The following is a 12,256-nucleotide window of genomic DNA, read 5'->3' as shown; positions in this document are numbered from 1 at the left end:
CCAGCACCCAGCACCCAGCCCTCCAGCACCCAGCACCATGGTGAGTCCCTCCTGCCCTCTCTAAAGGGTAACTAAGCATGGGGTACAAGCAGAATACCCCCCAACCCCACCTGTATAACCAGTGCAGCCCAGCAACCTGCATTTATTAGAAACTTCCAATCATTATATACGTATTAATCAGCCTGGGGGCCCCAAGCACTGCCGTGGGCTGGGTGGGAGTTGCAGTTCAGTAACATGGGGGTATAAGATATAGACTATAGATAGATATAGACTATAGGTTCCGGTGCAGGCTGCAACTCATTCCCCAGGGGCCACATCCCTCACAGACAGCCGGGGGGCAGCACTGAAACAGAATGGGAGCTGCCATGGTGCTTCCCTGACAGCTGTATATACAATACCAACTGTAACGGAACAGCGCCCTGGTACGGCAACGTCATTGGGTAAAATGCTCCCTACCACCTCTGCTGGGCGGCCGCTCCCCATACCCAGGGATGTTTATATAGCTTTCTGGATCTATTGTAACACCCTTATCGTTGGGGCCCTATCAGCCCCCGGGGAGATTGTGATTGCGAGGGTTAAAAAGAGGGTGGGGCTCTTGTTTGATTTGATTCAATACAAATAACTGTGGGGGCCATGTTGGAAATGAGCTGCTGTTCCTCTCTGGTGGTTCAGGGGTTAAAGGCTCACCTTGCCAGGCAGTGAAGGGGTTAAGCAGGTAGCTGGGGCTCATCCTACAAAGTTGCCCTTTTAGTGACTGCGTCACGGGGATTGGGCAGTGTCTCGGGGGGGGGCAATAATGTGTAAGGGGGGGACCCCAAAACTTTATATTAGGGCCCCTTAGCTCCTCCCCTTCTCATCATGTACTTGGCCAAAGAGCTTACAATCTAAGTGATCACTGGTGTTGCTTTTTCCCATATCTGTAGCCCCCAGATTGCCCCCCCCCACATACCCACCCCCTGGCACTGCCCACTCAGGGTGCAATAAGCGTAGGGAAGCACTGGGGCAGCCGGGCAAGTGTGTGCGTGTCTGGGCATGTGAGTGCCCGAGGCGGCCAACAGTGACTCACAGGCAGGAAGTGCGGGCAGGGGGGTGGGGGGGTTAAACAGGAACTGCCTGACACTGCTTGTAGGGAATGGTTAAACTACACCTCCCAGCATGCTCCGCTAACCCCATTACAGATGATGGAGGAGCAGCCGATAAGCAGAAGGCTCTCCCAGGGCAGTCATTAATGGCAGTACGGGGGCTGTCCCTCTCCAGCCTGGTATTTACAGTGCTGCCTGATTGCCGTGTACACTGACCCTAGCAACCAGAATAGGATGTGGGAATAGCTGGTGAGCCTGGCAAGGGCAGGAATGGAGACCAGAACAGAGAGGCACCAAGGAGCCCAAACCATGGGCTGTATTTACCCTTCTATTACCCCCCCCTGGGGCAACACCGTCGGCTTCTCCTCTCCCCAGTACTAGGCATTAAAGGGGTCAGACAGGGGGCTGTTATTGGCACAAAGTAGCGCAGAAAGGCAACGGGGCTGCCCTAAAGGCATTAGCCCTGCATTAGCCATATAGGCCAGTATTAGCCCTATAGGCCCTGCATTAGCCATATAGACCTGTTTTAGCCCTAAAGGCCCTGCATTAGCCATATAGGCCTGCATTAGCCATATAGGCCTGTATTAGCCCTAAAGGCCCTGCATTAGCCATATAGGCCAGCATTAGCCCTATAGGCCCTGCATTAGCCATATAGGCCGGTATTAGCCCTAATGGCCCTGCATTAGCCATATAGGCCGGTATTAGCCCTATAGGCCCTGCATTAGCCATATAGGCCGGTATTAGCCCTATAGGCCCTGCATTAGCCATATAGGCCTGTATTAGCCCTATAGGCCCTGTATTACCCTGCCCATTAGCCCTATAGGCCCTGTATTACCCTGCCCATTAGCCCTATAGGCCCTGTATTACCCTGCCCATTAGCCCTATAGGCCCTGCATTAGCCCCTATCCTGCTCAGTAAATCTGCCTGCCGTGTCACTGGCCCAGGGCAACCTGCCCCACATATGGGAATTATCTCTGATCCCGGGGAAGTCACTTCTGTATTGGCCCCTAAATCTTTCTAATCCGCTGGCTCAGTGTGAGACTGGGAGGGGCACATTCCCTGTTGCTAGCCAACATGGCAACTCCCGTGTCAGACCTTCCTACGTCCTGCCTGCAGGGGCATTTATACATATTCACTGTATTACCCACTGGCCCAACTCACCTGCCCACGTAAATATATTTCAGGCTCCCTACACCCTCACAAGCCTATGACATTTGGGAGAGCTCTGTATAAACAAGTCCCTCCCTCCCCCTAGTTGCTGCCTTTGCTTAACTGGACAGACTAGCCTATATAACTGCTCCCAAAGTTGCTCCAAATAAACGATGCCCCAAAGTCATTTGATGCTGCTCGGGTTTACTTTGCCTTTAATGCCCGTGATTCAGTAGAAGGAATGCTGGTGTTTGTTACAGTCACGCCGTGCACATGAGGTAGTGGGAACGGGTTCCGCCTGTCTGCTGAGGTGCCCATAGCATTCCTATTGTTTCTATAGCGTCAGAGTTTGGCCCAACCTGGCGCATTCCTGGGCCAATCAACTCCACCCCAAAGAGCAGGGCATTCTGGGAAAATGTCAAGATTCTCCCATACGTGCGTCACCTCCCCTCTTGTCTGATATATATGGGGGGGGGCCACTGGTTCCCATGGCTACCTTGCATTGCTGGGGTACTTGGGTACCATTCTGCCCGGGGCACTATCTGCATGGGGTCTGTATGTTACCCCTGTGTGTGTGTGTTGGGGGGGTACTTGGGTACCATTCTGCCCCGGGCACTATCTGCATGGGGTCTGTATGTTACCCCTGTGTGTGTGTGTTGGGGGGGTACTTGGGTACCATTCTGCCCCGGGCACTATCTGCATGGGGTCTGTATGTTACCCCTGTGTGTGTGTGTTGGGGGGGTACTTGGGTGCCATTCTGCCCCGGGCACTATCTGCATGGGGTCTGTATGTTACCCCTGTGTGTGTGTGGGGGGGGTACTTGGGTGCCATTCTGCCCGGGGCACTATCTGCATGGGGTCTGTATGCCCCCCCTGTGTGTGTGTGTGTGTGGGGGGGGTACTTAGGTGCCATTCTGCCCGGGGCACTATCTGCATGGGGTCTGTATGTTACCCCTGTGTGTGTGTGTGTGGGGGGGTACTTAGGTGCCATTCTGCCCGGGGCACTATCTGCATGGGGTCTGTATGTTACCCCTGTGTGTGTGTGTTGGGGGGGTACTTAGGTGCCATTCTGCCCCGGGCACTATCTGCATGGGGTCTGTATGTTACCCCTGTGTGTGTGTGTGGGGGGGGGTATTTGGGTGCCATTCTGCCCGGGGCACTATCTGCATGGGGTCTGTATGTTACCCCTGTGTGTGGGGGGGGGGTACTTGGGTGCCATTCTGCCCGGGGCACTATCTGCATGGGGTCTGTATGTTACCCCTGTGTGTGTGTGTTGGGGGGGTACTTGGGTGCCATTCTGCCCCGGGCACTATCTGCATGGGGTCTGTATGTTACCCCTGTGTGTGTGTGTGGGGGGGGGTATTTGGGTGCCATTCTGCCCGGGGCACTATCTGCATGGGGTCTGTATGTTACCCCTGTGTGTGTGTGTTGGGGGGGTACTTGGGTGCCATTCTGCCCCGGGCACTATCTGCATGGGGTCTGTATGTTACCCCTGTGTGTGTGTGTGTGGGGGGGGTACTTGGGTGCCATTCTGCCCGGGGCACTATCTGCATGGGGTCTGTATGTTACCCCTGTGTGTGGGGGGGGTACTTGGGTGCCATTCTGCCCGGGGCACTATCTGCATGGGGTCTGTATGTTACCCCTGTGTGTGTGTGTTGGGGGGGTACTTGGGTGCCATTCTGCCCCGGGCACTATCTGCATGGGGTCTGTATGTTACCCCTGTGTGTGTGTGTGTGGGGGGGGGTACTTGGGTGCCATTCTGCCCGGGGCACTATCTGCATGGGGTCTGTATGTTACCCCTGTGTGTGTGTGGGGGGGTATTTGGGTGCCATTCTGCCCCGGGCACTATCTGCATGGGGTCTGTATGTTACCCCTGTGTGTGTGTGTGTGTGTGTGGGGGGGGGTATTTGGGTGCCATTCTGCCCCGGGCACTATCTGCATGGGGTCTGTATGTTACCCCTGTGTGTGTGTGTGGGGTATTTGGGTGCCATTCTGCCCCGGGCACTATCTGCATGGGGTCTGTATGTTACCCCTGTGTGTGTGTGTGGGGGGGTATTTGGGTGCCATTCTGCCCCGGGCACTATCTGCATGGGGTCTGTATGTTACCCCTGTGTGTGTGTGGGGGGGGGTATTTGGGTGCCATTCTGCCCCGGGCACTATCTGCATGGGGTCTGTATGTTACCCCTGTGTGTGTGGGGGGGGTACTTGGGTACCATTCTGCCCGGGGCACTATCTGCATGGGGTCTGTATGTTACCCCTGTGTGTGTGGGGGGGGTACTTGGGTGCCATTCTGCCCGGGGCACTATCTGCATGGGGTCTGTATGTTACCCCTGTGTGTGTGGGGGGGGTACTTGGGTGCCATTCTGCCCGGGGCACTATCTGCATGGGGTCTGTATGTTACCCCTGTGTGTGTGTGGGGGGGTATTTGGGTGCCATTCTGCCCGGGCACTATCTGCATGGGGTCTGTATGTTACCCCTGTATGTGGGGGGGGGGGTACTTGGGTGCCATTCTGCCCCGGGCACTATCTGCATGGGGTCTGTATGTTACCCCTGTGTGTGTGTGTGTGTGTGGGGTATTTGGGTGCCATTCTGCCCCGGGCACTATCTGCATGGGGTCTGTATGTTACCCCTGTGTGTGTGTGTGGGGGGGTACTTGGGTGCCATTCTGCCCGGGGCACTATCTGCATGGGGTCTGTATGTTACCCCTGTGTGTGTGTGGGGGGGGTATTTGGGTGCCATTCTGCCCCGGGCACTATCTGCATGGGTCTGTATGTTACCCCTGTGTGTGGGGGGGGGGGGTACTTGGGTGCCATTCTGCCCCGGGCACTATCTGCATGGGGTCTGTATGTTACCCCTGTGTGTGTGTGTGTGGGGGGGGTATTTGGGTGCCATTCTGCCCCGGGCACTATCTGCATGGGGTCTGTATGTTACCCCTGTGTGTGGGGGGGGGTACTTGGGTGCCATTCTGCCCCGGGCACTATCTGCATGGGGTCTGTATGTTACCCCTGTGTGTGTGGGGGGTAATACCCCCATGGCCCCTGGGTGCTAATGCCCCTCTCCCCGCTGCTTTAGGCACAAATGAGCAGGGACCCCCCCACGGAGACGGAGCGCAGTATGGAGAAGATCATCGTGGTATTCGGTCGCTACGCGGGGAAGGACGGCTGCGCCGACACCATGACCTACAGGGAGTTTGAGGACTTCATGAAAACAGAACTGAGTTCCTTCAGCGGAGTGAGTCCAACCTCTGCCCCTGGGCGCCCCCGCCCTGCAGGGACTACTCCTTTAGCCTTTTCATTTTTATCTCTTCAGACTGAGATCTGTGCTTTGCTGAGGACTCGCTGGGGCTTCTCTTCTCTCCTGCTGCCTCCACAGCTTCTCTCCGGGTAACTCTTACCCTATTCTTGCCCCTTTCTGCCCCCATGGGGGCGGGCACTAGGACCCTGCGCTGACTCCTCCTCTTTTTCTTGCAGAACAAAGATCCGAATATCCTGAAGCTGATGATGAAGTCGGTTGATGGGTCGGTCGACACCAAAGCAGATGATAAGTTGGACTTCCAGGAATTCCTCAATCTGATTGGTGGGATGATGGTGGGGTGCCACGCCGCTCTCTGTAAGCTCCCCGAGGGCTACAAGGTACTTACCCCCCTTCCATCTCCAGCCAATGAGAAGCCACTAGGACTGGGACCAATGAGAAAGAGAGCCTGCCCAGCTGGCTAGGTAGCCCTGTTGGTATTGCCCCTCTATCTGCCCAGCTGGCTAGGTAGCCCTGTTAGTATTGTCCCAGCTATCTGCCCAGCTGGCTAGGTAGCCCTGTTAGTATTGCCCCTCTATCTGCCCAGCTGGCTAGGTAGCCCTGTTAGTATTGCCCCTCTATCTGCCCAGCTGGCTAGGTAGCCCTGTTAGTATTGCCCCTCTATCTGCCCAGCTGGCTAGGTAGCCCTGTTAGTATTGCCCCTCTATCTGCCCAGCTGGCTAGGTAGCCCTGTTAGTATTGTCCCTCTATCTGCCCAGCTGGCTAGGTAGCCCTGTTAGTATTGCCCCAGCTATCTGCCCAGCTGGCTAGGTAGCCCTGTTAGTATTGCCCCTCTATCTGCCCAGCTGGCTAGGTAGCCCTGTTAGTATTGCCCCTCTATCTGCCCAGCTGGCTAGGTAGCCCTGTTAGTATTGCCCCTCTATCTGCCCAGCTGGCTAGGTAGCCCTGTTAGTATTGCCCCTCTATCTGCCCAGCTGGCTAGGTAGCCCTGTTAGTATTGCCCCTCTATCTGCCCAGCTGGCTAGGTAGCCCTGTTAGTATTGCCCCTGTTTCTCACTATTTGCCCCCCGGTGCAGCCCAACCCCTCCAACAAGAAGCCCACTGAGATGGAGACGGCCATGGAGAGCATTGTGCGCAGTTTCCAGAAGTACGCGGGGAAGGGGGGCGACAAGTGCCAAATGGACTACAAGGAGTTCGAGGGCTTCATGAAGACGGAGCTGAAATCTTTCACAGAGGTAAGTGGGGGGCACAGGGGGCAGATTGGGGTGGGCTCAGGGGGAGGGGCAGGGGGTGGGGCAATGGGCCACATTATATTGTGAAACTAAAGGTTCTTTCATATGAAGAGGCAGTAAGAAGACCAGATAGTCTGAGAGAACTGCAGTGAGTCCCTACGGGCACTAGGTGGCGCCCCGGCATCACTTTATAACTTCCCTACAGGGCGGAGCTCCTCTCATATATTTCCTTAGGGAAAAGTAACTGGTTTCCCTTTAAAACTGAGTGAGAGCAGTATAAAGGGCTGGAGATGGAGCAGGTGGAGCTGCAGGGGTCAGTTTGGGAGTGCAGTATAAAGGACTGGAGGTGGGAGGTGGAGCTGCAGGGGTCAGTTTGGAAGTGCAGTATAAAGGACTGGAGGTGGGAGGTGGAGCTGCAGGGGTCAGTTTGGAAGTGCAGTATAAAGGACTGGAGGTGGGAGGTGGAGCTGCAGGGGTCAGTTTGGAAGTGCAGTATAAAGGGCTGGAGGTGGAGCTGCAGGGGTCAGTTTGGGAGTGCAGTATAAAGGACTGGAGGTGGGAGGTGGAGCTGCAGGGGTCAGTTTGGGAGTGCAGTATAAAGAGATGGAGGTGGAGCTGCAGGGGTCAGTTTGGGAGAGCAGTATAAAGAGATGGAGGTGGAGCTGCAGGGGTCAGTTTGGGATCCCCAGTTTGAGCACAGAGGGAAAAAGCCTCCTCCCCCTTTGGTGCCCCAATACCTGGGCAGCAGTGGCCCCTGAGCCTAGTGTCTGGCCACACCCACTAAATCTCCCAATCCCCCCCCCAGCACCAGAAAGACCCCAACGCGCTGCGCAGCCTGATGAAGACGGTGGACGGCTCGGTGGATGACAAGCAGGACGGGCAACTCAACTTCCAGGAGTTCATGAACCTGGTGGGGGGCATCATGGTGTCGTGCCAACATGCCATGCTCAGGAGCACCCAGCCCCGCCGGGTCTGAGCCCCGCCCATTAACCCCTCTATGCCCTCAGCATTGTCCTGTGAATACTTCCTGCTGTCTTGTAATAAAGTATCCAACCCACAACCCTGTGTGCTCCGCCTACTGGTGGGTCGGGGGGGGCGGGGTGTCTGGGCAGCTGCTTCAGCCCCAATAGGAAAGCTCAGATAATGTATCGCCGTGGTACCGACCCGTATCCAGCACTTCCTGCTTGTGGGCTGAAACCGGCCAGCTGCATTGTGTCTCAGTTGTGAGCTACCAAAGGGGACTAAAGCACAAAGTGAACCCCTTCCTATGCTGATGGTGATATCCCCTTTCCTCCCCACCCCCAATGTATCACTCATTCCCCCTCTCTGGGTAGGGAACCCCATAACCTGACTGCCCTTACAGTAAGGAACCCCTTCCTATGCTGATGGTGAGATCCCCTTTTCTCCCCACCCCCAATGTATCACTCATTCCCCCTCTCTTGGTAGGGAATCCCATAACCTGACTGCCCTTACAGTAAGGAACCCCTTCCTATGCTGATGGTGAGATCCCCTTTCCTCCCCACCCCCAATGTATCACTCATTCCCCCTCTCTTGGTAGGGAATCCCATAACCTGACTGCCCTTACAGTAAGGAACCCCTTCCTATGCTGATGGTGAGATCCCCCTTCCCCCCCACCCCCAATGTATCACTCATTCCCCCTCTCTTGGTAGGGAATCCCATAACCTGACTGCCCTTACAGTAAGGAACCCCTTCCTATGCTGATGGTGAGATCTCCTTTCCTCCCCACCCCCAATGTATCTCTCATTCCCCCTCTCTGGGTAGGGAACCCCATAACCTGACTGCCCTTACAGTAAGGAACCCCTTCCTATGCTGATGGTGAGATCCCCTTTCCTCCCCACCCCCAATGTATCACTCATTCCCCCTCTCTTGGTAGGGAACCCCATAACCTGACTGCCCTTACAGTAAGGAACCCCTTCCTATGCTGATGGTGAGATCCCCTTTCCTCCCCACCCCCAATGTATCACTCATTCCCCCTCTCTGGGTAGGGAACCCCATAACCTGACTGCCCTTACAGTAAGGAACCCCTTCCTATGCTGATGGTGAGATCCCCTTTCCTCCCCACCCCCAATGTATCACTCATTCCCCCTCTCTTGGTAGGGAATCCCATAACCTGACTGCCCTTACAGTAAGGAACCCCTTCCTATGCTGATGGTGAGATCTCCTTTCCTCCCCACCCCCAATGTATCACTCATTCCCCCTCTCTGGGTAGGGAACCCCATAACCTGACTGCCCTTACAGTAAGGAACCCCTTCCTATGCTGATGGTGAGATCCCCTTTCCTCCCCACCCCCAATGAATCACTCATTCCCCCTCTCTTGGTAGGGAATCCCATAACCTGACTGCCCTTACAGTAAGGAACCCCTTCCTATGCTGATGGTGAGATCCCCCTTCCTCCCCACCCCCAATGTATCACTCATTCCCCCTCTCTTGGTAGGGAACCCCATAACCTGACTGCCCTTACAGTAAGGAACCCCTTCCTATGCTGATGGTGAGATCCCCCTTCCTCCCCACCCCCAATGTATCACTCATTCCCGCTCTCTGGGTAGGGAATCCCATAACCTGACTGCCCTTACAGTAAGGAACCCCTTCCTATGCTGATGGTGAGATCTCCTTTCCTCCCCACCCCACAGTCTAGACATCTGTGTTTTACTTTGCCTTTAAATCTCTGCCTCATTATGGGCGGGGCCCAGGGCAGGGGGGGGTGGGATCACAGCGGAGCCTATAAAGCCCTTAATGCAGATCCCTGACCCCTTCCCTTCATTATGTTGCTGAGTTGTTGCCATGTGACTTGTCATGTGATCAAATCCTTCAGTTCCGTTGCGGGGGGTAGGTATCCGGGTAGGTGCCCCCCAGCTCTAAGTGGGAATTATAAGTGTTCGTTAAATAGAAGCTCAGGGATTGGTTATTCCGCATTTCCCGAAACGGCACGGAGATTGGTTCCAAATCAATATGTCTGGGCCGATAATGTCTCCTCCACTGAATTATACATGAGCCCCGCCCCCCCAGCCCAGAGCAGGGGCTTCTGGGATATCCTGACTCTCTGTGCTACTACCCCTGGGGCAATAGTGAGTCTGAAACTCCCTGCTAGTGGTTTCATAATGCTGTGCCAAGGAGCTTACACTCTAGTGGTATAATGGGAGGCCCTGTCCCAAGGAGCTTACACTCTAGTGGTATAATGGGAGGCCCTGTGCCAAGGAGCTTACACTCTAGTGGTATAATGGGAGGCCCTGTCCCAAGGAGCTTACACTCTAGTGATATAATGGGAGGCCCTGCCCCAAGGAGCTTACACTCTAGTGGTATAATGGGAGGCCCTGTGCCAAGGAGCTTACACTCTAGTGGTATAATGGGAGGCCCTGTCCCAAGGAGCTTACACTCTAGTGGTATAATGGGAGGCCCTGTCCCAAGGAGCTTACACTCTAGTGGTATAATGGGAGGCCCTGCCCCAAGGAGCTTACACTCTAGTGGTATAATGGGAGACCCTGCCCCAAGGAGCTTACACTCTAGCGGTATAATGGGAGGCCCTGTCCCAAGGAGCTTACACTCTAGTGGTATAATGGGAGGCCCTGCCCCAAGGAGCTTACACTCTAGTGGTATAATGGGAGGCCCTGTCCCAAGGAGCTTACACTCTAGTGGTATAATGGGAGGCCCTGCCCCAAGGAGCTTACACTCAGTATAATGGGAGGCCCTGTCCCAAGGAGCTTACACTCTAGTGGTATAATGGGAGACCCTGTCCCAAGGAGCTTACACTCTAGTGGTATAATGGGAGACCCTGCCCCAAGGAGCTTACACTCTAGTGGTATAATGGGAGGCCCTGCCCCAAGGAGCTTACACTCTAGTGGTATAATGGGAGGCCCTGTCCCAAGGAGCTTACACTCTAGTGGTATAATGGGAGGCCCTGCCCCAAGGAGCTTACACTCAGTATAATGGGAGGCCCTGTCCCAAGGAGCTTACACTCTAGTGGTATAATGGGAGGCCCTGCCCCAAGGAGCTTACACTCTAGTGGTATAATGGGAGGCCCTGTCCCAAGGAGCTTACACTCTAGTGGTATAATGGGAGGCCCTGCCCCAAGGAGCTTACACTCTAGTGGTATAATGGGAGACCCTGTCCCAAGGAGCTTACACTCTAGTGGTATAATGGGAGACCCTGCCCCAAGGAGCTTACACTCTAGTGGTATAATGGGAGGCCCTGCCCCAAGGAGCTTACACTCTAGTGGTATAATGGGAGGCCCTGCCCCAAGGAGCTTACACTCTAGTGGTATAATGGGAGGCCAGGGAACACAGAACATATACAGGTATGTTGATAACAGAAGTAGGTAAGTCAGCAGACACAGGGAGTTGGACCCAGTGCGGGGGTGGGGGCTCCATACAAACAATATCCCGTCCATCTCCCAGTCCTTCCTAGTGACAGGTATGTGTGATGGGGTGGGTGTGGGGGGGGGGCACAATGCCAAGCCGGATCCCTACTCCCTGCACCCCTGCTGGGCACTATACTACTCCCTGCACCCCAGTGGGCACTATACCACTCCCTGCACCCCGGTGGGCACTATACTACTCCCTGCACCCCGGTGGGCACTATACCACTCCCTGCACCCCGGTGGGCACTATACCACTCCCTGCACCCTGCTGGGCACTATACTACTCCCTGCACCCCGGTGGGCACTATACCGCTCCCTGCACCCTGCTGGGCACTATACCACTCCCTGCACCCTGCTGGGCACTATACCACTCCCTGCACCCTGCTGGGCACTATACCACTCCCTGCACCCCGCTGGGCACTATACTACTCCCTGCACCCCGCTGGGCACTATACTACTCCCTGCACCCCGCTGGGCACTATACTACTCCCTGCACCCCGCTGGGCACTATACTACTCCCTGCACCCTGCTGGGCACTATACTACTCCCTGCACCCCGCTGGGCACTATACTACTCCCTGCACCCTGCTGGGCACTATACCACTCCCTGCACCCTGCTGGGCACTATACTACTCCCTGCACCCCGCTGGGCACTATACTACTCCCTGCTGGGCACTATACCACTCCCTGCACCCCGCTGGGCACTATACTACTCCCTGCTGGGCACTATACTACTCCCTGCACCCCGCTGGGCACTATACTACTCCCTGCTGGGCACTATACTACTCCCTGCACCCTGCTGGGCACTATACTACTCCCTGCACCCCGCTGGGCACTATACTACTCCCTGCTGGGCACTATACCACTCCCTGCACCCTGCTGGGCACTATACTACTCCCTGCTGGGCACTATACCACTCCCTGCACCCTGCTGGGCACTATACTACTCCCTGCTGGGCACTATACCACTCCCTGCACCCTGCTGGGCACTATACTACTCCCTGCACCCTGCTGGGCACTATACCACTCCCTGCTGGGCACTATACTACTCCCTGCACCCTGCTGGGCACTATACTACTCCCTGCTGGGCACTATACCACTCCCTGCACCCTGCTGGGCACTATACTACTCCCTGCACCCTGCTGGGCACTATACTACTCCCTGCTGGGC

At 55.6% G+C, this 12,256-nt stretch overlaps 1 protein-coding gene across 1 annotated transcript; it reads left to right on the top strand.

Annotated features, from left to right (window-relative positions):
* Positions 1 to 7,774, top strand: s100a11 (S100 calcium binding protein A11). Its single transcript, NM_001016706.2, is given in 5 exon segments — positions 1 to 40; positions 5,303 to 5,461; positions 5,701 to 5,862; positions 6,559 to 6,717; positions 7,520 to 7,774. Coding segments are annotated over 5 exon segments (654 nt in total). The 5' UTR covers positions 1 to 37; the 3' UTR covers positions 7,691 to 7,774.
* Positions 7,775 to 12,256: the final 4,482 nt, after the last annotated feature.

Source organism: Xenopus tropicalis, chromosome 8 (genome assembly GCF_000004195.4).
Source record: "Xenopus tropicalis strain Nigerian chromosome 8, UCB_Xtro_10.0, whole genome shotgun sequence".
NCBI lineage: Eukaryota > Metazoa > Chordata > Amphibia > Anura > Pipidae > Xenopus > Xenopus tropicalis.
The sequence above is the reverse complement of the archived record's forward strand: the minus strand, read 5'-3'. Positions and strand labels throughout refer to the sequence as shown.